At 36.8% G+C, this 24,821-nt stretch overlaps 1 protein-coding gene across 6 annotated transcripts in view; it reads left to right on the forward strand.

The window, feature by feature from the left end:
- LOC126921207 (prolyl 4-hydroxylase subunit alpha-1) overlaps positions 1-24,821 on the forward strand; it is a 369,220-nt gene that overhangs the window by 293,180 nt on the left and 51,219 nt on the right. For 5 of the 6 annotated variants that reach the window (XM_050732551.1, XM_050732548.1, XM_050732550.1 and 2 more), the window contains one exon: positions 17,388-17,607. In XM_050732551.1, the coding sequence (XP_050588508.1) occupies positions 17,417-17,607 (191 nt within the window). In that variant the 5' untranslated portion in view covers positions 17,388-17,416. Of the gene's footprint in view, positions 1-9,813; positions 9,905-17,387; positions 17,608-24,821 lie in introns of those variants that run through there. The other variant, XM_050732545.1, reaches the window with a different exon arrangement.

Genomic DNA, 24,821 nt, shown 5'->3' on the forward strand with positions numbered 1-24,821 from the left:
AGAAAAGGCATGTAGTAAGAAAACCGTTTAACGCGATTTCAATATTTTATGCAAATTTGAATTTCTAACAATTTTTAGAAGTCTCTTCGAGTAATATTTCCATATATCTTAAGATTGAATTAAATAAAATCAAATAAATTAAGAAGCTTGAAAATAGCTCGTAAAATGTAATACGATTATTTTATTTAACTGAAAGACTATATAGAAATCTTGAATTTTGTAAAATTTCTGATAACTATCTTTGGAATTTTGAAAAAGCTTGTAAATTTTGCGAACGTAGGGAAAAATGACGGTAGTCAGAAAGGCGAAACAGAGCCGTTCCAAGCGGTCAGATTTACGATTCGCGAAACCGACAGAGTTATTTATTTTACAACCAGCTATTTTTTCCTTTTCTTTTCTCCCTCTGTTTCGTAAAATCCTGTGAATCGTACGTAGAAAAATCTTGGTCGATCGATCGATCCGTTCGGTTTCACCATCCATAAACCACCGAAGCCAAATTTTCCAATCATGAAAATTGGAATTTCTCCTGGCTTTAATCAGAAACCAGAACTACCCATACTTATTTCATTTTGTCTGTTACTTCGTTGGTAATTTAGTTAATTTAGAAAGAAAGGAAAGTTTCATGCTTGCAAATTATCAACCCAAGGAATCAATATTATCCAAAAAAAAAAAAACGCTCAAATCGTAGAAATTAGAATCCTGTCTTTTAAACAATTAACTCGTTCCACTTGGAATTCTAATCTTTTAGACATGGCGATTTTTTTTATTTGCCTTATCTACGTTCCAATGCGTCATTTTTATTTAAAATAAATTCTATTGCGCTTTATTTGAAAAAATCCGCGTATTTCAAATCGATTTGTCTTTATTAACTTTTAATTTTAAGATTACAAATGTTTTCGGTCAATTTCCATTAACAGATTCTTTGGTTTAACTTTATTGATTTTTTAATCTACAAAAAATGTTGAGCCATCACTGGTGATAACTTTTAAATGTGAAAATTCAAAGAAAACGAAAGAATCAAATTTTGTTAAACTGTAAAAAGGAAATGATAAAGTGACTCGAATTTTCATTTTTTTTACGAACTGTTCTTCCCTATTTGTATAATATACTTCGTTCGTAGAAGGGATCTACGTAGAATGAACCTTCGATCTCTGGAAATTGCGACTTGTGAAAAGTCAACGTCGCTCGACGATGAAGTTTTTTATGACGACGCGTAAACCACGGAATATAGAGTAGGGTTTTAGCCAAGCTGTTGAACTCTTCTTCCTCGAGGAAGGGCCACAGCTTGTTTCATTGCGTTCGAACAACTCGAGGCAAGCGGCTCGGCTCGAACTTCTATATTGACTCTATCAATGTCCGATAATTTGTTCGTCGAGTTTCATCGTAATTTATACGCAAACGATGGAACGAAAAAAAGGGTAAAATGAAATTCTCAGGGTCATGGAAAGAAATGCGAAAAATTTAGTTTTTCTTCCCTCCTTACTTAACACGCTTTTCAATAATGAATAATTCTGACAGATTTGCACAAGATAATCATAACGAATGTTTCTTAATATTTCGTGGCTCGCGAAAATACTTGAATATTTGACAGAAACTTTTTATGAATATATTACGCAAGTCATAGAATATATTACACAAGTCATTTCTCAATTTCATTATCACTGTAACGAGACATGACTGCCATAATTATATCGGCGAAAATTTAAACGAATCTAAAAACGTATATAGAAGTTATGTACTTATATTTAAAAGGTAATTCGTAATATTCCAGACAAAGTTTAGTTACAATACTAATTCAATACAATGCTGCAATAATAATTTACAATAATAATTTAATTTTATCTGATATAAATTTGAGAATGCTTTAACACTCGTCATCTTCTTGTTATGTATCACGTATTAAACATTAAATGGTTTCTAAAATAAATGAATGAAATATAAAACATTTCAAAGTTTATCATTCTCCTAGAAAATGTAAAAGTTCAAAACAGGAAATAAACACATGTTATAAATAGACAAATAAATACGTCAATGAAATAGAATTATATAAAACGTTTTAAAGTTTATCTTTCTCGAGCAAAATTAGAAAATCGTAAAATTGATTCTCATGAATTTAGAATAATAGTAAGTGACGCGAACAGTTAATTCTGAAAAATTGAGCAAATCTTTGATAATACAGTGATACACTAGACTCGAGCTGTAAATAGCTGTTACGAACAAAATGGAAAGACCATAAGTAACGTTAACAATGACAAATTGAAAGAATCCCAGCACGTTTGCTTAAGCTGTGAACCGGAAATCCGGTCATTTTGCAATACCCCTCCTTCGAATGGTAATTGTAAAGCAAATGATTAATATTCAAAGGTACAGAGAATTGAAATTGTCTTTTGAGGAATTACACGATAAAGTATAGAAGATCGATTCGTGGACACAAAGCCTTTGATCTAAACACTTCGCTATAGCATAGGATCGAATGCTCTTAGGCACGATTACGATTCATATCGTTTGAGGGTGTGTGACGTTTCATCGGTATTATATCTAACTTCGTCAGAGAGCACAGCGATGCTGGTATTACAGGATATTATCGATATTCCTTCGAAAGGCCACCATGACATTCAAGAGGCATCCTGCCTCTGGCTGCCCCAAAATTTAATACGATATCGAAATTGTATGGTATCTTGCGATATTTTCTACATGAGGAACTGCAAGGTTTCTCGAGTTTCTACTTGTAAAAGAAAATCCTAAAACATTGTAGCACCAGGAATATTTGAACACTGTTAATAAAGAAAATGGAATGTTTCTTCGGTTCCTTATTACGAAAAGAAGAGCCTAGAGCTCTTAAATGTCAGACATATTTGAACATCGTTGATAAAGAAAATTTGAAAATCTATACATATGACAAATAGTAAAAGAGTTGCGTCTACACATTGAATAAAAAAGAATGAAACTGTCATGCAGGAGCAGCTTGTGTGCTATGGAGTTGAAAAAACTAATTTTTCGAATTTTTGTCAGTCTATTTGTACTCGCGTCACGTATAAACTACTGAACTGATTTTGATGAGGTTTTCTCTGTTGTATGGCTCAGTTTCCGGAAAAAATAGCGTATGCTCGTTTTGTAGAAACCGAGAAATAGCCTTGCATCTGAATTGTACCGCGCTCTTCCCATGTTTGGTAGAGATCAAGCAACGATGGTTATCGTTTACGTCGTTTTTGTTCCGAGACTGAACGTTTTTATAATCCAATATTTTTCGCTGCAGAGAATAACCAAACTGTTAGTATAAAAGATACGTAGGTTTTTCGTTCATAAAAATTCTGTTTAAAGATTGTTCTGAATATTTGTAGTTCACATGTCCAATTTTAATCCAATATTTTAGAACTGCTCTATCAAACAAATGTTGAGTACGTGTATGAATATTGAAATTGATTTAGAAATAAGGGAACTCTATTCACAAAGTGGAACGTTTATAAAAGGCATAAAAGTTTTCAAAATTAAAAGGCGGGAAATAAGTATCGTACGATGAAAATTAGAGCACGTGGTGTTTAACAAGAGGACATTAACGAAAGGCTAAAGGAGAATCTCCTCCGCTCGTTCATTTTCTTTTTTTCTTTCTCGTCACGAGTCCTACTCGATACTTCGAGCACCCGTATTATTCTCGCTCATCGTCGAAACCTCTCTCGACTAATTAAATCGATTCTACACTTCGTCGCGGATTAAAGAGTCTTTCAAAGAGATTGCATTTCGTACATGACGCTCTATTGCACAACGTACGCAAAGAGTCCCTTAATTGTTCGAACAGCTAGAAATTATTTCAAGTCGGAAAAGTCCTAAAAGGACTGGAATTTTCGAGGGAAGTTCAAATCAATTCCTATCTTCTTGAAATCAGAATAAATTAATCGAAAATAATTATCACCGACGAATACAATTGACTTAAATATAAAGTTACGATGTTTAATCTTACAAATATTTTCTAAATTTTGTGTACATTCTTTTATAAATTTTTATCTATTATTATTGTATTATATATTATTATATTATTTCGTGGTTCTATTATTATTATACATTATTATATTATATTTTGTAGCGTCTATAAAAAGCGTAGTATGCACAGAAATGGAAGTATTGCAAGAGTATAGAAAAAAAAAAAGAATTTCCAAATAGTAAAACAGATGTGGAGCGAGAAAGAAAGAATCAGGATAGGAGAGAGGAAATTAAATCGCGAGCCGAAGAAACATTAGATTCAAATTGACTGTGAGCTAAGCGTCCGTGCACTTAATCTCTTTGTCGCTTTAACAATTCAACGAGACTAGTAGTTTGAAGGAAAAAGCGAGCAAGGGGGAGCAGAGGATGGAGCTTCTTGCATTGAAAGTTCCACGCGAAATTTTAAGCGGAGACGGTAGTTTGTTAAAAGTCCTGCTTCCTTCTGTTCCTTCTTTATTCCTTCTACGTGATGCCTAGTTGTATCCTGTATTTTCTCTCAAACACTATAAAAGTAATTTGTCTTCCCAATTTGAGAACTATTCTTTTTTTAATATATCTATATACGTACATAGTACTATGTACGTATTCATTGAGACATGAAACTATTTGAAAATACGTCGTGTATATAATACAAAACGTTTTGAAATTTCGTTGACACTGTAACGATGCATGATAACCATAATTATATTGGTAAAATTTGAAACGAGTCTGAAAAAATATGCAATAGGCATAGAAGCTGTATGATACAGTAGCTCGCAAGAATAATCGAACATATACGCGATAGAAAATTTGAAACACGATAGATCGGCATGTTATTCGTATGACACTACAATAGAAATTGAACGAGTTATTGTAACTTTGTATTCGCGTGACAAAGTCAGTTTGCTTTGTGTCTAAACTCCAGTCCATTAATCTTCGCACACCTCTTCAAACTCATTTTCAAACACTTTCACGTGTCAATCGTTTTCGAAAGCAACGTGGGATTATTTGAGCTTGTCGATCAGCTGAAAAGGCAAGAACTTAATAATTCTAGGCACATCGTTGACACGATGTTCGAAGAGCTGACGGCGATAATAGAAAAGACACGAACGTCATCGATACGTTGGAATGGATTTGGGATGGTTCGTTGTCAGATCGTGCGAAAAGATGGCTTTGAAGCCGGGCGCGAGCCTCAAAATGGTAATTTCACGGTTTCACGAGCATTTTTCCCGCGGCCAATTTAATTCAGGACGGATGATCCATCCGTCTCTCTTTCTCACCCCTTGGTTCACTCTTTTCGCCTGTGGCCTCTGTGTTTTCCTCCGGCTTTCTTCGTCCATCGTTTGCCCGTGTCATCCAATTCCGCTTGTTCGAACTCGTTAACCTCGACTTTCCAAACTTTTTACCGTCGTCACTCCCATTTTCTACCCGCGGCTACCCCATTTTCTTCCTTCTTCCGCTTCCGACCCTTCGCGATCTCCAGCCACCTAACGCCAACTCACTGAAAATAATTACCAAGAGTCCCGATGGAAATGTGCTTCTTCCTCGCGAATTTTCCTTCTTTTCTTTTTCGTAGGAAATTATTGAAATCTACGTTATTTATATCTTCGTATTCTTAGAAACAGAACTCCCTTGTGTGATCGATCTTTTCTCTATTTTATCAATCGATTCGTTTACTTATTCGTTGTAGTAATTTTGATAAATTCGTCATTCGTCGTCTATTTTATAAACTTGAAAATTTTGCAATCAACAATACGAACATTTAAAATCTTTTATCATTATATTATTTATTATTATATTCAAAAATCTTTACGATGCGTATCGTCTTCCGAATTATTAGGTTGTCCGGAAAGTGTCTTTCTTTCGCAAACGTGTTTTTTTACAACAGTGCATCTTCATACAAACGTTTTTTTTTTATTTACAAGTACTTTACAATCAATTCTCGCATTGAGAATTTTGAGTAAGTTTCTCTGGCGTGACGCAATGACATGGTTAATTATTTATAATAAGTTTATTTCTAGCTGAATCTAGTGCTTAGGTCTAACGGAGAGTGTTTTATTAGCCTGCGGATCTGATCCGACGTATCAAGTAATTTAGTAATTAGGGGTTTTGATGTTTGTTAACTCTTATGGTATATTTATTACTACATTTTGTTATTTCTTCTTTAACTGTGGGTATCTTGAGGTCGCGATGTATTGCTTCGTTGTTAACATACCAGAGTGCATCTATTAGGGATCTTAGAGTTTTCGATTGGAAGCGTTGAAGTATTTCAATGTTGGAATTGATACAAACGTGAAACCAAATCTGTGAAATGTCACGGTGCTTATCTCAGCAAAAGAAAATGGACCGTATGTAATTCGACAAAATAATATAAAACAAAAAACGTTGTGCGTCTATTATTTCCTGATAAAACGAAAAAAACTTTTCAGACAACCTAATAATTGTCGCGTATTTTCATAGAATATAACGTACCCGGTCAGCATATTATAAATTAAATGAAAATAGTACATCGTCCATTTTAGAAATATCGATATATCAGCTTTAAAGCTTAACCGTTGTCAAAATAGCACGGTCACCAAGCAACCTGCAAACTTTGAGCTGATAGGTGATGCAAAGTCGATCGTCTCCTTCGTCGAGGGAAAATTAGAGAAGGTGGAGAGTTTCCGGGCGGTAGTTCGGCCTTTTAACCCGGTGTAACCAGCGTCGGGGCTCTTTCATCCATTTTTCCCATCCCCGACGACACTAATTACGCGTGACCGCAAATTAGCTTCCGGCCGTTTCGTAATCGAGGCGCACCACGCCAGGTTCGAGGTAAATTGAACGTGACCATGTGCATACGCGACGAAAGTTGCTGGACTCGTTGAAAACCAGCCTTGATCGACTTTCCTCCCCTTCTGTTTCTCTATTCTCGTCTCTTTTGTCTGTCTAGCTATTCTCTTTTTCTCGACGCAAATACACTGCCTTTGAGCTACGATTTTTGAACGCGTTGCTATTTCCACTGATTTTTTCCTCTTGTTTTCTTTCCTATTCCTTTTTGAGACGCACATATTCGACGAAATAGAAAAATGTCGAATAAAAGACCGTTATATAGTATTCTTTTACCTTTTTTCTTCTTTTATTCTCTTTTTTTTTTAGTTGTGCTCGCGCTATGGCATTTGCTGTTTCTCTTTTCCATCGTTCCTGGGGAACGAGGAATGGTCGGAAACAATGCTCGTTCACGGTTCGACGAGTGGTCCCTTTGAGAGGGCCAACGACAATTTGTTGCTGGAAACTTTCTACTCGATATTTCGGCCGTCGGAGGACCGGCTACCGTCAATTTTGAATTTTTCGGTTCAATCGTCAAAGGGCCAGTCTTTTCTGATTCTTGTCATGGGAGACGTATGGTGGTTTACGATCTTATCAGAATTTCGAATTGCTACGTACCTGATCCAAATGTTCTAATACCAAATAATACTTTAGTCTCTTACATCACGTCTGAGACAATTCAAAATAACAATGAAACAATGTCATATACCGTCCAATTGCGATTAAACCTACAATCGGAATAATAACCAAACAGCGATCAACAGTATATCAATTATAACTCTAGCAAATTCTTCGATTTCTTTTATTAGCCTCGTCTACAAAATTAGACCCAGAACAACGATAAGAGCGCTTCACCTCGTATCCATTCAAACTCCAAAATACTGTCGTTCACTCTCTTCGTCGCTCGCGTCGCAAATCAAATAATCGATAATCGGAAACCAAATAACAGATAGGAATTATTTATGTATCAATTGCAAGAGATCCATCTAATTCGTCGCCGTCGGTTTCAATAAAACTGAAAACCAAAGCCAAAATAACAAGCAAGCGACGATCTGTCAGATACCAAGTCAAACTCTCTAACATTCTTTTCTGTCATTCTCACTCTCGGCCTCGATTACACTGAAAATCAGATTCAGAATCTTCGCCCAACGAAAGCACAAGCGCTGGGAACGCGGAAGAATCACGATGCATTCCGTGTACCAGCGCGTCGAAGGAAGAGGAAACGGAAGCTGAGAGAAGTGGCCTGCAAAGGCGAAGGTTGACTGCTCTTTTTCTACCTCGTGGCAAATGTTGTACGCTGTGCACTACACACTTTAACGATATAGTGGCTGCTCTGGTAGTGGTGGTCCTTCCGCTTTTTCTTCCAGTCTCTTTCCCGCGGCCGCTCTTCTCTTTTTTACCTTAGTTCTCCGTTGCGCCAGTGGTTTCAACTCTCTCTCTCTCTCTCTCTCTCTCTCTCTCTCTCTCTCTCTCTCTCTTTCTCTCTCTTTTTTCATTCCTCGAGCGTCTATTCTTCCGGGGTGGCGCTTAATTAACGCCGTCCTTTCAGCAAGATTTCCGGATACCGCCTTTCAACCCTTATACCAACCTGTCCTTCACCTTCTGTAGCCCTTTGAATGTCACCAGAAGATCGGAGAATTTCGGAAAATGAATTTAATCTGTAGCTCCAACGGTGGCTATGAAAGTGAATGGACAGTGGAACTCGATTACGGGGATGATAAACAGGCTCAGGAAAGTATTCAAATACTTATAGATATTTTTTATGTTATGTACACTATACGAAAGATTTCGAAATTTCATTGGCGCTGTTGTGAGACGTGATCGCGATTGTACTGGTTAAATTAGAAACAAGTCCGAAGATGTCACCGGATATTTAGTACGAGTACGTATTTCGTAGAAATCACCAAAGTATTTAAACGGACAATTTCCATCGTATTAACAAAAATCAGTGTTCGATAGCACTATATTTAATATTTATTATATGCTTCAGACGGTTCAGGATGAATTCATACTGGACTAATTTTGTATTAAGATATGTGTGCAATAAATATCTCGCAACTTCCATATACATTTTTTTATTTTTTATTTTTTTATATGATTTCGAATTTTATGAGTATTATCCTGCGAAACAATGAAATTTCAAGATGTTTAATATAGCACACGCATAGAACATGTACTTGAGATGTTTCTCTAATAAATGTTCAAACACTTTCACAAGACACAATAATCCGTATAATCCTGTAACCAATTTAATAAAATTCTAGCACCTATTAAAGCGAGTGCAACAACTTGGTAGTTTTATCGGTAAAATAATTCCTACTATGGATAAAGTAATACAAGGTTTTCTTCTGGTGAATTGGTCTGTCTCGAAAATTACCGAATGGCCGATATACCAAGAAACTCGGAACAATGGACGAAATAAACGATTCCATTCGCGAATGAGTAGACTGTACGGCTGCAGTTGATAGCCGGTGATCCGCAGAAACTCTGTTTCGATTGGCGGGAGTTTTCAGAAATGGCCGGTTTCGAAACAGGGGAAACTGTTAATTTATGCTCACGAGTTTCTACGAGTGTATTACTGGATCCATTAGTTCCGGCCGTCCCGCGTGAATTTCTATGAATTTCGCCGGGCGAATTTGTGCAAATTGCCGGCCGATACGAGAAATTCAACTTCCCACGGCTAATCGAGCGCCGATCGAGGCAAATTAGACCATGTTAAAATGAACACGGTGGTCTCCACGGACGAAATTCGCGCAGCATGGAAGAATCAGAGAATTTTCAAAATAGCCCAGCAACTTTTAAGGGACATTTCGTTGAAGAAGACAGTACTGGAATTTGATGAAATTATTAGATATCGTTATATCGTAAATGTGGAAATCGAATCACTGGATCAACAATTTTTGTAATCAGGTTTATCACTAAATCGATATTGTTTCATTGTTTGAAGGATAGGAACGTATTGTGGTCGATGAATGACTTGATCTGAGAATACCTTTTCCACCATAATGTGCCAAATTATTAGCAGATTACGGATTTTTATGTATTTTTCAGATATTTGAAGGATGAAAAATATATGAAATGGACACGCGATGCGAAAATGATGTATCCAAAGTACAAATCTTTTATAATTACGTTCATAAAGGTATGAATTCCCATAAATATCTGCTCTATACGACTATTAATCCCAATTTATAATTATTAAACTCTCGATGTTCGTGCATTCATTTCATTTGAATTTTATTCAAATGCGCCAACATACAAAATGCATGTAATACGCAAAAATATTCAACGTAATATGATATAATCATGATTGTGAATATTCATTTACATTCCATTCTTCTAGTCGTGTGAAAATAAATATGAGTTTGTATAAATATTCGCTGTTTAATTATTATATATCATCGATAGAATTATTTAAAATTATTATTATCTTAATTAGAATACAAATTGCGGCAATGTAATGGAATTTTAATGTGGAAATTAAATTTAAAAAAAAAAACGGAAGATTTATTAAAATATCAGCTTAAGAGCCCTCTTTAGCTGTTCGCCGAGCGGATTCCAAATGATGTAACAAGCGTCCCCCCAAGCTGTCGTTAGTTCAACTTGCAATTAACTTGCTAACAATTATTCAAGTTTTAATTAGAGGAAAAAGACAGGCTATAAAACAGGAACTATGAAATGCTCTGTCGCTATCTATTCATATTAAGTACACCATTGTATATGACGATCTAATAATTATATATAACCATATAAAACGAGAACACTCAAATACAGCTAATGATTCTTGCGAATGTATGCATTTGTCATCACGGCGAATAATCTGAAAATGCATTCACAGTAACCACAGACAGGCTATCGTAATTGATACAATACGCTGCTTAAAATCCCTCTGAATTCATAAAAATCCATTTTCATCTATACCAAAATGCGCCAGAATGATTCGCAACTAGAAAATCATCAATATTCTCAAGAAATCGATTGTTTTCCGAACTCAAAAAAAAGGACATCCAAAAGAAAGGACACATTTTCTATAAATTCCCATTTAGTCTACATCAAGTCTACTGATAAAGTTGTTTTATCAGTACGTCAAATCTACTGATAAAGCAACCTCTTCCATCTACCTCAAAGTACATTACAGAGATTCGCAACTGTGTCCAAACTCACTAGCCTTCGGCAAAACTCCACCTTTCTTTCGAAACTAACAAGAAGTCGCCGAGATGGCACGACTATAAAAGACAACACAAGTCGAAAGGATCGAGCTTCCGGTAATCAGATTTCGACAACAGTTCGGGAAGAAGATTAGATTCGGTTTTGAGTCGACCGCGACAGAGTCACCGATGGTCACAGGGATAAATGGAAGTGCTGGTCAAAGCGCGGTCTGCCACGCTGAATTACGCTGGAACAATTAGATTTCCGGTCGTTGGCGCGCGTTCGTTCGCGAATCTCGTTTTTCTCTTTTCTGCCGTTCCATCAGCCAAGGCGAAAACGCGTTTCTCGCGAACGAGTCGGCCCTTTGTTCCGCACAATCGTTTTCCTCGTTTTTCCCCGAATAAAAAAAGAAAAAGGTCCGAGGGAAGGAGAAAAAGAGAAAAGAGAGGCGAGAAGGGCCATTGAAACCGAAGAAGAGCCGTTTCCAAAAGTTTGTAAAACGTTGAGGGGGTCCTTCGCGCCGCCACTTTCTCCGCCAACCGCCTTCCTCCTTTCGCGTCGCACAATGGAGGGGAGAATGCCGATTTTTCTTTCGTTTTATTTTCGTGTCTTTCTTGTTTTTCGTGTCCTACGGGCTTTCTCTTTTACCAATTTTTTTCTCCGTTTACGTTAAGAACGAATACTAAGATTTGTAAGCAGATAATTGCGTTCCGATCATTCGATTCGAACGATACAGTTTCCGATTCTTTCTTGCTTTTTGAATGTAAAAGATGTTTAAGCTTCCAAATTTGCGAAATGCTGCTTCATTCACAGTGGCTTATTTTGTGATATTTTTAATTTTCCACTTTAATGTACAAATATAATTTCTTTCTACACAAGTAAAAATTACATTTTTAAATATGAAGGACGATTGATTGAAATAGAACGTGTCACACGTAGAAAATTCATTGTCCAATTTTGAACAATGAAACGAGCCAGCCCGTATCAACGGTACTCTACGTAATTCCAAGCACAATAAAGGGTGCTCCATCCACTTTTACAATATTAAATATTAATATCGAAAATCAGCCGTAATTGATACTATTGTTTATCATCGGATTTTATTGTACAATAATATTCTGAACGAAATCACCGACATTACTTTCCAACTAATCATTTTGAAATCATCAACGAAATGAGAAAAGCATGAGCGAAAACAACCCCTTCCCTTCGAACTTTAAAGATCAGTCGAATATCTCAGGTAAAACACTTGAGAATTTCTTCCAACTTCCAACTAAAAGTCGACATACAAAATGTTTCAAAATGAAAGTCCTCGAAAGATCGTTAAAACTCTTTAAAACGTCGAAACAACCTTTCACTGCCCTTTTACGCTGCTACCAGTTCGCTTAAAACCCTTTGACTGCCGATTTCATTTGAACAAATTATCTATATAGTGGGTATTTACTTCAATGCTTCTTCAAAAACACTTGACTTATCTTATTTATTCTATTTACCTAATTTAATTATTTAATCGTTGCATAGTAAATATGGAGAACAATTACAGAAACGTTTTAGTTCTAAACGACTAAAGAAACAAGATATTATTTAAAGATGATCAATCGAAATTCAGTAAAATTCAGTTTTAAATATTCTTGGACATTTTTCGAAATTCACTCTTCTCGTGGAAGCTCGTTAAAGGATGAGATTTGTATTTTCATTTGTTGGAACGATGTTAGTTTTCCCATCTATGTTACTATGATTCTTTGCAAATAATAGGAAATACTCTATCACTTCCATAAAAAAATATCAATCTCCAGTGTGTACCTAAATGTATTACATGTAAATGATTATACCTTAAACGATATAGTAAATACAATAACCGAAAAAGTAAATATACATATAGCAATATTTCAATTTTAAAGCTTACAGTAATATTACAAAAACAAAAAAAAAACGAGCACATATTTCTAATAATTACAAAAACATCTGAAACATCTATTCAAATATTGTACTTTACTCTAATGATATACTTTTTATTTACAGAAATACTGTAGGCAGCTGAAATAAATCTCGAGGTTTCAGAAAGAAACTTGTCGAAAATGCTTAATATACAAACAACTAAAAAATGAACATATAAGAAGTATGAATATATAAAAAAACAAATGCAGTTCCATGAAGGATCGATAGAGTTGACATTTTTATTTATAATTTGTCTGCCGCTGAGTTTTTGGAAGCCACTCGATTCGCGTGCTCGAGCAACCGCTTTTGAACTTTCGAGTGGCCGTGAACTAGGAACAAAAGGGGTGGCTGACGAACGACCGGGTAAAAAGGGCGGAAAGACGAAGAAGGAAATTTGTGGAAGCGTGACGGAATAAATCGGCGATCGGGCAGGTGTAAGTCGCTCAGTTCCCTAACTTTAATCCTCAGTCCAGAGAAGTTGGAGTGTCGGGATGAAGCACACGAACGCGCTGGGAGAAACTCGATTAGAGAATTTTTCTTTAATTTGCGATCGGCCTGACGACCCTCTGGACCAGGAAAAAAAAGTGAAACGTCGATCGATAGCTTAAGAAGAAGCCGACAAGTTTTCCAGAATTTACGCTCCGCGAAAGACGAATATTTTCTAAATATCTGCATTATTGTGCATTTCTGTAATTATTTATTACTTCTATATTTTCAAAAAGATATTCGAGCTTATTAAATTTCCCTACAAATATAAAAATCATATTTTGTTAATTTTTGGAATGAAAATTACGCCCGGAATTATCTGCCTTTCATAGTGTCACTGGAAGAAAGGAACAATTTTTCAAAGAAGGTGAAACCACAACGAAAGAATTCCTCGTGAGAAACTGTGTATATGCATCTTGTTTGATAAAATGTGATAAAAACCAAATAATAATTCCATAAAAGAAGCGTCAATACGTTCGAATATTTAAAGGATGAAAGAGTAGAATTAATTAATAAAATCTTCAATTCCCCATCAACTTTATCAAAAACTTTGAAACGTTTCGGATAAAAAATATCGAATATTTATGAAACTACGCGTACTGTCACTTTTAATTAAAATAGCTTCCGGCGTTCTCCGAAAATTTCGGCGCGGGCCGTTTAGCAAGTTAATAAAGCATCGAATGATTCACAGCGAACGAGTTTGTGGTTAGGGAGGAGCTAACAATAAGTCTCGAGTAAGTCGTTTTTATCTCGGACGTTTTTGTTAAGGAACGCATGGAACGTGGCGAGAAGTTAGGAATTGCCGTCGAAGGAATTCCTGATGCGGTATTCCCAGTGAATTTTAAAGCTTACGGAATACCTTGCATATTAACGCGTTACCTACGAGCAAAAGCGAACCTGAAGAAACACTCGTGACGAACCTCCGCCACGTTGTATTCCTAGCTTCCACATACACTTACAACGTTCGATATTAAACACTATCACGATACTATTCACGAGAATGAATAAAATTGCTTTTCTTATGTTTCCTTTTGTAAAAGAGTTCGATAGCTCTGAATATTTGACGAACGAAAGGAGTAATAAATACAGACAATTCTCACTTTACGAATTCCCATTTGCGGAAGAAGTTAAAAAATTCCAATCGCAAGAATCTTGAAACGACATTGTACCAAAACTTATCGCATTCTACGATCCTATTAGAATCACCGATGCTTCAGCACAAAGATCTTTCGACATAGCAAATAATTTCCCCATTTTGTAACATTTTTCTTGAAAAGAAAACCTATATTAATTATATTGCCAAAAGAATGACTGAACTCTTCGTTTTACAATTATTGAAAAGAAAAAAACGTCCAAACTGTACGCCTACTTTTATCGATATCCAATTTGCCAGACGATCCATCACATAGCGAAAAAACATGCAACGTCCCCGAAGAAAACAAAACAGACCAATAAACGTCCATCGATTCCGTTAAAACTCTATCTCGGCTAACGCGATTACATTCGTGTGCGGGCAAATACAAGGGGTTTATAGCCGCGCCTAGAGCACAAATGGCAATATCAATTTCAATCACGGGGGATGCTTTATCAAAAGTCGTCGAGTGCGTTTCGCTCGCTCGTCCACGCGCACCTATTTGTATCGCGCGTTAGATTCGAGGCACGTCGACGAACGAGCATCACCGTTCAACCAAGACGTTTGCATATTCAGTTCAATTAAACGGCACTCGCTTAATCGGCAAACAGCGGGCGAGATGCGCCCGGCCAGAAACGGAAGACTTCTCTCTCTCCTGGTAAAGTTCCATGGCAAAAGAGAGGATCTGCTGGCAGCCTCGCTCGAACAGCGACGAATAGGCGTGCGGAGGAGGTGAATTCTCGTTCGAAAACTTCGAATGCTAATGCAATCACGAGAGTTTCGTCTAACTTTTTTCGAGACATCGTGGAAACTGGATACTCTACTAACGAACGACTTGGAAACGAGCGGCAGAGGAAACGAAACCAGTTGGAAAGAAATGGAACAGAAGGAAAGTTTGAAACATCACGGGGCAACCGTGATGAATCGCGATTACGCAGTCAAACTCTCCTCCGAGCTGATATCACCATGTGATTTTTAGTTAAATCTCTGGGATTGGAGTTTTGCTTGCCTACGAGTGGACTGGATTTATGTAAATTTATAATTTCACGAATGTAATTTCAAAAATGTTACGAGTATCGTACTTTTAGCGTTTCATATAATTTTACGTACAATGCTTAAGAAATATAGTGGCATTACATTATGCTATCGGTCTGTTACGAGAATCATTTTTATCAATTAATTAATGATTGAATAAGAGGAATTTGACAAAAGTAATTGGGCGCATCAATATGTTTTTACGTGACAAAAAGGCGCGAACCAATTTTCATTGTTAAATATCATTTAATAATAACCCAATACCAATTTTCAGCAAATACAACAACAAGATAATAAGATGAATAAAACAAAATTGAAAAATATTCTCATCCATCTGCAAAAGATATATGGCTACAAGTAGCTACAAAAAGTAATAGTACATCACTGTACTATTTACGTGGAAGTTAATTAGACCCAAGTATATTAAATTTCAATTTTAAATACAAGTATATTTACTTTATATATGGTAGTAGTACTTTCATACAACTATAAGAATTTAATACAATGCAAAAATGAAATGCAGGACCCGACAATAAAGAAACGCTTCAGTGGCACACGTGCAAATAATTTTTATAGCTGCTAATCTATGACTATCAGCAAAGATTATAGAGACTTAATCAAACTAAAAATTCATGAATAAATCATTTCAAAGACTTAAGATGTGTCGGCTTCGTTAGATGCTAAATATTATACAGATCTGCGTAATGAAGCGTTAGACAAACAGCGTGAGAAAGGTGCGCGCGTTAAGCACGCGGAAATACGAAGGTTCGAATCAATCTGCGAAAAAAAATTCTTTTTTCTCGGCAAGCGTGATTAATTGATAGCCATCTATCTTCATTTGGTGCTCGTTAGTGTCGCTTTTTTTCATCCGAAAAAGTGAGCCGCTCTATCGACGGCGTTAGGGGATGAAAGTGGTGAACGCGGGGTAAGAATTGAAGAGCGGAGACAAAATAGGGCGAAAACGAAAACGGGACGAGAGAGAACGAGAGTCGATCGAGTATCCGCGACGATTAATCGGCCAAACGAATCGCCGATGCTGGTTCGATTACACGCTTCTCCCTTCGCGTCGCCATTCTTCTAGTGTCCCATTCTACTGTGCGTGGTGGAAAAGCTGGCAGGCAACGCAGGGGCGAGAGTAATCCGCTTCCGATTTGTAGACAAAGATTACCGATTTGTAGATATAGTGGCTCACGGAAGTATTCCAATACTACAAACTTTTTACGTATACGCTATAGACAACATTTGGAATTTTTCGTATTTATGGGAAATTAAATGGTGAAAAAATCCACGAGATGCACATAATATGCAAGAATATAAAAATTAGAAACTATTAGAAACTTGTTATAATATAAGATTTAATGGGTGAAATAAACCTTTACGTAGCTCCCATTTCTATAGTTATGTTAATAAAAATATGAAGTTGAATAAAAATCCGCGATCTAGTGATTATATTGGTAACATTTCAATTGAATGTGAAAATGTGCATACATTAAAGTTGGAAGATATTTGTTCTTAAGCATACACATCTAAGATGTCACCAAAAGGTTTCGGGAATCAATCATTTACTATATTTAATAAGTCGCAATTAAGACGATTAAGACTTCTGTTCGCCATACATATATCAACTTTTCACTAAGTATACCGTGTGCAATAAGTGTCTTCTAACTTCTAAATATCTTTCCAGACTGGTTTCAGATTTTATTATCAAAATCACCATAATCTCGTTACAAAGTTAACGACATTTCACAAAATTTCGCATAACGCGCATAACAATTTATAAAAAAAATTCGACGAAAGTAAGCAATATACTTTTCACAAGTCACTGTATATCCTTTTTAATTTTATTCATTTTATCTCTATGTTTGTTGTTGTTTTATGATTGCAGAATACCAAAAGGGAATAAGAAACGGAAGGATGTCGTCGAATATAATCGCTGTGGTCGTTCTAATTTCGATTACGGGCACGTGGTTGCAAAATGGCTGCGTCGCAGAGCTTTACACCGCGTTAGCGGACATGGAAGAGCTACTTGAGACGGAGGCGGTACTCATCGACACGCTAAACGGCTACATTAAAGCACAGGAAGAACGTCTGGCCACTCTGAGAAAGTGAGTTTTACAACTGTGATTAGCCCACGGGTTTGGTTATGCTCGAGGCTGTTTAACGAGCTCGTTACACGCCGGTTATGCCACACGAAACGACGACGATCGTCTCTTCGCGAAACATACACTTTTAGAACATCGTTAGACAACCATACGAGCAACTATATGGTATATCATGTCGGTGATTAACTTCCTTATTGGTCATGCGCCTCGAGCTTTGAACTCGATACTATTCTACTTCCGCCTACTGTCAATTATTGAGAATATTTTATTTATTTTACTTGAAGATTCTGTCTTGCAATGTAGACTTCGAAAATGGTTTCACGTACTGAAATTCGCGTAGCGTAAAGAAATTGGTATATTTTGAAATTTGAAATGTTATGTTTCTTACGAGTTGGTCCACGAGTTTTCAACAATTTTCAATACCGAAAGTTTCATTCAACTTCTTGTATTGTAGATGTGTTTCAAAAGTTACAAATGAAATTTTCAGAAAGTTTACACAAGAATTATTTAATAAACACGTAATGTTGGCGAAGACTAGGAAACAATAGTCCAATATGCTTCTTCTTTTTCTTTCTTTTTCTTTGTTAGCCAATAACGTTTAATTTGTAGACAATGAAGCCGCAAAATTGCTAACTCTCTATCCGACATTACTAATCGTGGATAATTCTGTTGGTTGATAAAAAAAGTCGTTCATTAGCGAGGCAAACACGCGTCACTATATTAACTGGACTGTAAAATCTTTGATCAGCGTGGTGCGTGATAACTAGGCTGGTATAATCGGAAGATTTAATAGCAGGTTATTAAGCAGCATCGAGAGGGACGTTAAATGGTGAATGCGTATCCGTAAATTTTCGTTGAATCCGAGCTGGGCAATTATACAGTGGTAAGCTCGGTACGGGATTCGACCCAAGGATTATCGGTTATTCCCCTCTATTGGGCGATACTCTTAGAAATAGCCCGATATAATTTTACGCCCTGCAATCGTCTACCGTGAAAAGAGCTCGTTCCGCTAACCTTCTATATTTTCTACGATTCGTTCGAAGCCTCGTAATCTTGTCTTTGAAAACTTATCCTGTATTCTTGTTGGTACTCTTATCTTCTTGCTCGCTACTTGCCGTATAGTGCATTTAGCCATGGGAAAAGCATTGAAAGCTATCTCAGATTAGAAGTGGAATTTTACTGGAAGAGCAGGGCTTGTTCGTTATTTCGAAATTGAAGGAAACTGAAATTTTCTCATGCTCTTTGTTCCATTCAAAGTATTTAGTCGCCGTTTCGTAACAGTCTGTGTAATATAACTTTACTTAAATGGTAAAAAAACACAGGCAATTTCAATGATATTGTAGCGGCACATGATTTACAAGGCAAATAAAATCATGTTATTGTTTTGTCCCGGAGTATCGAGACCGTTAGAATACAAGTAACGTGAACTCCGGGCAAAACAATGTCGCCGCTACGGGCATCACGTCGGGGCCACCAATGTAGAGGTGGTATATATTGTCCGTGATAGTAGTAGTTGCCGGCTGTAGATGTCGCTGCTGGGGTACTGCTAATTATTCTTCTATTTTGATGCGTGAAAGAAAAATAGGATCACGGGCGCCGGGAATCGAACCCGGGTCCCGAACGTTCGAAAACCTTCCACAACGAGTTCTTCGATTTATATCACGCTGTATCAATTACACAATGGAAAAAGTCAAAGCAGAACATAGCGAAAGAAAGAACATCGTCTTAACCCCCGTCGTTACCTGATTACCATCTCATTATTCCCTAATTACCATTTGGAAGGTACTTCGAAATCCTCCTTCTGTAATCACAATGCAATGCAAAAGATCGAAATAAAAGGAAATCACGTGATTTCAACAAGCCCTATCGATCAACTATCATATAATTAGTTATCAAGCCCTGTTGCCACCTCATTGCCTAATCATCATATTCCATACCTTCCAACGAATCTTCTAATTATATCTTCCTTCGTTAATTACGTGCAACGAAAAGACATTAAAACGAAAGGAAGAAAAAAGGCAATAAAAAAAGAGACGACGAAAAAAGGTTTGCTCGAAATTCGAATGGCCGCCGGATACGATAATCGAATGGTGGATACCGTATTCGCGGCACGTCCCGGTCGATTTTTTTCGGGGCTTCGCCCAGACAAAAGCCCGAGCAAGAATATAAAAAAGATTCCCCCTTTCGCGCCTTCTCCACCGAGCCTCCGGCACTCCCAATAATTCCCAAACCCTTCTTCTCTCGTCGCTCGTTTTTATCTTCCCCGGGGTGTGATTTGGCGCCTTGCCCGACTCGATACCGATGCCTTGGCCATTTCGAGGGCAACGACGAAATAAGAGAACCCGTGGACCCGAACGAAAAACGTTACGAACGTGGCTGCTGGACCGCAGCTTTCTTCCACCCTACCTTTTTCTTTCACCTTCCTCATTCCCTCTCTTACCCTCTTTCTATTTCTTCCTTTCACTTTCGTTTGCTTCTTCCTTTCACTTTCTTCGTTCATCTCTCGAGGCGGTCCGCAGGGATTCGTCCTAGAAACGCGCGACGATTTCGTTCGCACGGCTGCAATATTTGCGAGGCTAGAGCTGTCCCTTTCATTTTTAATCCGGCCACCGTGTAATTACTTTTCGGCAAAATGGATGACGTTATTTTCGTCCTCTTCTTCCAGCATGCTGTTTCTTCTCTTTGCGGTCTATCGCCAGGTGGAAGAAAAAGAAGGAAGATATTGGTTGTTTTATAAATTTGAAACCGTTGAGAGCGATTAAACTTCTTTCAAGTTACGTTCAATTCTTCTCTACTCTTTTATCACGCTTCTTTGTGCAAGATAATGTATCTTTCGCAGTTAAAGAAAAGATATTGTGATCGCTGGATTTGATAACTTCGAAAACGCCAATTTTTGGCTTTTTAGTTTAACTTTTAGTCTTTTTGTATTTTAACAGCGTTCTATTTGTCATATTTGGATGGATTAGCGGGCAAGACGATGCTTGGATTTTTAAGTTACAGAAACGTGAGAAATAGTGAAAAGTTTTTGAATTTTTGTTTCGCTTCTGTCTTTATTTCATGATATTTCGTTGTATTGCCTCGTATCTTGAAAAATATTTACGCGTAGGGAGCTATAGTAGAAAATATCAAAGGATTTGCAATTTGAAAACGTTGAAAGCAATCGAAATTTTCGAATTTTTGTTTTGTTCCTATTTCATTTCTTTGTGTTCTTCGATATGTTTTCGGTTGGAAAATCGTGAAAGAAGATATGGACGCTTTTAAAGTTGAAAATGTTGAAATTTGCAATTGTTTGAAACGAACGTATTTGTAACAGAAATAACCAAATTATAGGAAAAGAATTTTAAGACGAAGTCAGGATATCTAGCAGCAATTTTATCGAAATATTTCATCCTTAAAGAACATAAAATTGACAGATGAAGATTTGTTTTTATTTAAAAAATAGAAAATCAGTTTTCTATCTTTAAATCTAGAGTTGGAATAGTCTTCGTAAAAATGTGAAATATATTCATCGTAAAATTAGATCAAATTTTCTATCTGAAAAATAGTATAACAGACCGTTGACGATAAAATGGTGGAAAAGTTTCGTTTCTAAAAAAGGAAGGAAAATCGCAAACGGTGGCTGGATTCACGAAGCTTTTACGGTCTCGCAATCGTATACGCGTGCGTTCGACAGTCATTCAAACTCTCTAATCGCAATCGAGTCACGTGCCAACCATTCGACTAACATTCGCCAAAATTTCCTTCGAATAACGATTGTTGCTGTCAGTTACATCCCACGAAGGCGAGGCCGAGGGAATCGAAATGCCCGCATTAATAACTAGTTATCACAATGGACTTTACGAAACTCTATTCTAATGGAGTAAACGTTCCTCCTAATTATCCCGAAAACGACGAATTATTGATTTCCCGGAGAAATTCATTGTCGTAACGTTTTAGCTCCGCGATGTATTATTCGCGAATTAATTAACCTTCAAATAGAAAAATGATCGAAACAAAAAGTTCATTGTATTCGTTACGGGTGTTATTTTTAATAACAGAGAATAATAGAAATTGCGATACAAGCATTTAAACAATCACATTTAATACTACGGTTATTACAATGTAATCCAAACATGAAACACACTACGACCATTTAAATCGTCACATTGAATATCATGATTACTACAATTTAATCCAAACGTGAAATATACTACGAGCGTTTAAACAATTTGATTCAATACTATTATTACTGCAATTTAATCCAAACATTGAAATACGCGGAAATTAATCTGAAATCCATTATGAACACGAAAGTTTGCCAGCTGTGTCTGACATTAAAGGAACGAGCCAAGTTACACGAACCCTTTCTTTCACCACGTACGCTTTAATGTTTACATTTCTCGCGTGGCAGCTTCGCGTAACACGCAAATTTTCTGGACGTTCACGCTGACTCTCCGACAGATTCGGAGAACGCGCGTGCAGCCGCGTGTTTGGAGTAGCTTCAGGCAGATTCCGTGCGAGTTGGATGCCCGCCATGTGACTCCATTGCAACCGATCTTCCCTGCATAACCGCTAAGAACACCACGAAGAACGCGATGCCGCGTCGCTCCTTTCAGTAAACCAACACGAAAATTTACGTTTCTGCGTCCTTTCGTACGTTTCCAAAGTTGCAAATTCAAATTAATTGAAGTTTTTCGCGCGTCTACTCTAGTTTCGATACATTTCTATTATTATTTAATTACGTATTGTTGCTGTAACTATAAACTAACGAATGAAAAATCTTCGAACGTAGAAAACGGTGGTTTTATTTACGTCGGTAGCTTTGTGACATTTCAGCCACACCGAAAAATTGAAACACACGAACAACGTATTTCCAAAAAGCAGAACGATCGACCGCGATCCGATTCGGAATCATCCAGGGAATAATTTCGAAAAAAAAAAAAGAATTGCCCGGAGAACTTGCGCGTTTTTTGGCGTAGAGCCAACCGAATAAAAAATATTTAGTCAAGCCTCGAGCAACTTTGCAAATGCTATGCATATTTGCGAAACCGCGTGTAGCTATCAAACGTGTTTCCATTTGACTGATCGAAAATATCTGAAACTCTACATAACATTTATAAGAGGAACAATTCGATAAAAAGCGTGACATTTCGAAAAGCCAGAAAATGGCAAACAGATTTCACATTTGATAGGAATTGCACGATGTTTTGTAAATTCGATCGAACATATTATTGTGGCTTGTAAACGAATCTGCACAGTTTGTAGTGTTTTTTTCCCAGGGGACCTGGGAAGCGTTCCGGTAGAAATTTAATCAGGCGTAGATCTATTTACAAGGGAACTTCATTTGCACCCGAATCAATAGTCACACTTCAACCTCGGTTCCATCGAATTTCCTGTTTCTTTCATTTCTTTAATTATGTTAATAAAAAATATGGTAACGGTTGAATTGAACGTGAATGAATTGAAAATGAATCGAATGATAAAAAGCGTGACGTTTCGCAAAGCCAGAAAATGGCAAACATATCTCGCATTTGATGCGAATTGCACGATGTTTTGCAAATTCGATCGAACATGTTTTTACGCATTGTAAAGGAATTCTGCACAGTTTTTAGTGTTTTTACCAGGAAAACCGGGTAAGCTTCCCAGAAAAAATTTAATCAGGCGTACATCTATTTACAACGGAACTTTATTTACAGCCGAATCAAAAACCACATTTCATTCTCGATTCCATCGAATTTTCTGTTTTTATTCTTGTCTGGTTGGCAAAAGTTATGGCAAGTCGTTCGACGTTTATTGGAAAGGAATAAAGCAAGAACTACGCTATTTCTGTTAGTACGTTCGTGAAACCTGCTCGAACTTGTGTAAAATCATGTTGAGACGAGCTTTTTGCAATTATTTTCAAAAATATATTCGTAATGAACGTCGTATAAAAATCATAAAAACATTTTGCAGAAATATTTTATCTTCTGTTAATGTAACATTTACGAAGAAATATCTTAAAAATGTCGTGGATACAACGATATATTTCATCAAAAGTTTTTACTTTTTCTCAGGAAATATCCGCAAAAATATAGCATTCAAAAATATCTAGAAGGACATATTAGATTTGATTATTTGCTACGCAATTATCATTCTATTCAGGAAATCATTTAAAGGAATATTCTTTGTAGAAAGATTCTATTCTATTATCAATAAAAATAAAAGGACGCTATTCAACATATGTTCTAAATAAACGAACGAAGCTTAACAAAACAAGTTCCATCATCCCCTAAAAACAAAAAACGACCTATGTAGAACGAAAAACGACGCTTTATAGGAAAAAGTTTTATCATTCTCCAAAAATAGACACCAAAGGCATTGTTTAAAAAATCACATGAAAAAGAGGAAGCTTCACGGAAAAAGTTTCGTTTTCTAAGAACAAATACAAAATAGAGCAGAAAAAATCTTCGCGAAACAAAGCTACAATTTTTTAAACGCAAAAAATGAAACTCTACGGGGGGAAAAACTCCGTCGTTCTCCAAAAGTAAACATAGCTACACCGTTAAAAAAATTGACTTAAAACAGAAAGGAACCTCCACAAAAGAAAAATATAAAAAATAACCTAAATAGGAAAGCAAAACTTCACGGACAAAGATCTCGTGGTGCTGCAAAAGAAAAAATAGAAAAAGGGCCATTCAAGAAATCGTGTAAAAAGAAGGCTTCGTAAGGAGACGTCCACAAAGAATGCTATTTAAATATTGCCTATTTCCGCGTCATCTGCTTGACTCAACGAGATATCCTTTCGACGATCTGTTATCGAGCGTTTAACCTCCTAAAACCTCGGGAAGAATTCCCGAGAAAAGATCCTTTCTCCTTTTCGCGACGATCTTCGAATTTCGTCAAGAATCCTCCGAATCCCTTTATCAAAGGATCTGTTCGGCGAATTCTCGTTGACAGTTCGATCGTAAGAAGATCGATAGACGAAGAAGGAGGCGGATCGTTTGATATCCAGAAGGAAATTTCACAGAACGATCAAAAGATAAGTTGGAGGTATATGGCGGTCGGTATTAGCGTGCAAAGTCGAACGCTTCCGATCGTTTCGCGAAGTCACGCGTGAAACTTTCCGACACGAAATTCCGATCGGAACTCGGACGGTTTGCTGGATATTAAACGGGAACGCGTCGTTGCCCGCAACTTTCCAAGGAATCTGTTCTACGTGGCTCGTACCGGAGTCCGCAACTCGAACGCCTTCCAAGCTT

Source organism: Bombus affinis, chromosome 10, assembly GCF_024516045.1.
Source record: "Bombus affinis isolate iyBomAffi1 chromosome 10, iyBomAffi1.2, whole genome shotgun sequence".
Taxonomy (NCBI): Eukaryota; Metazoa; Arthropoda; class Insecta; order Hymenoptera; family Apidae; genus Bombus; species Bombus affinis.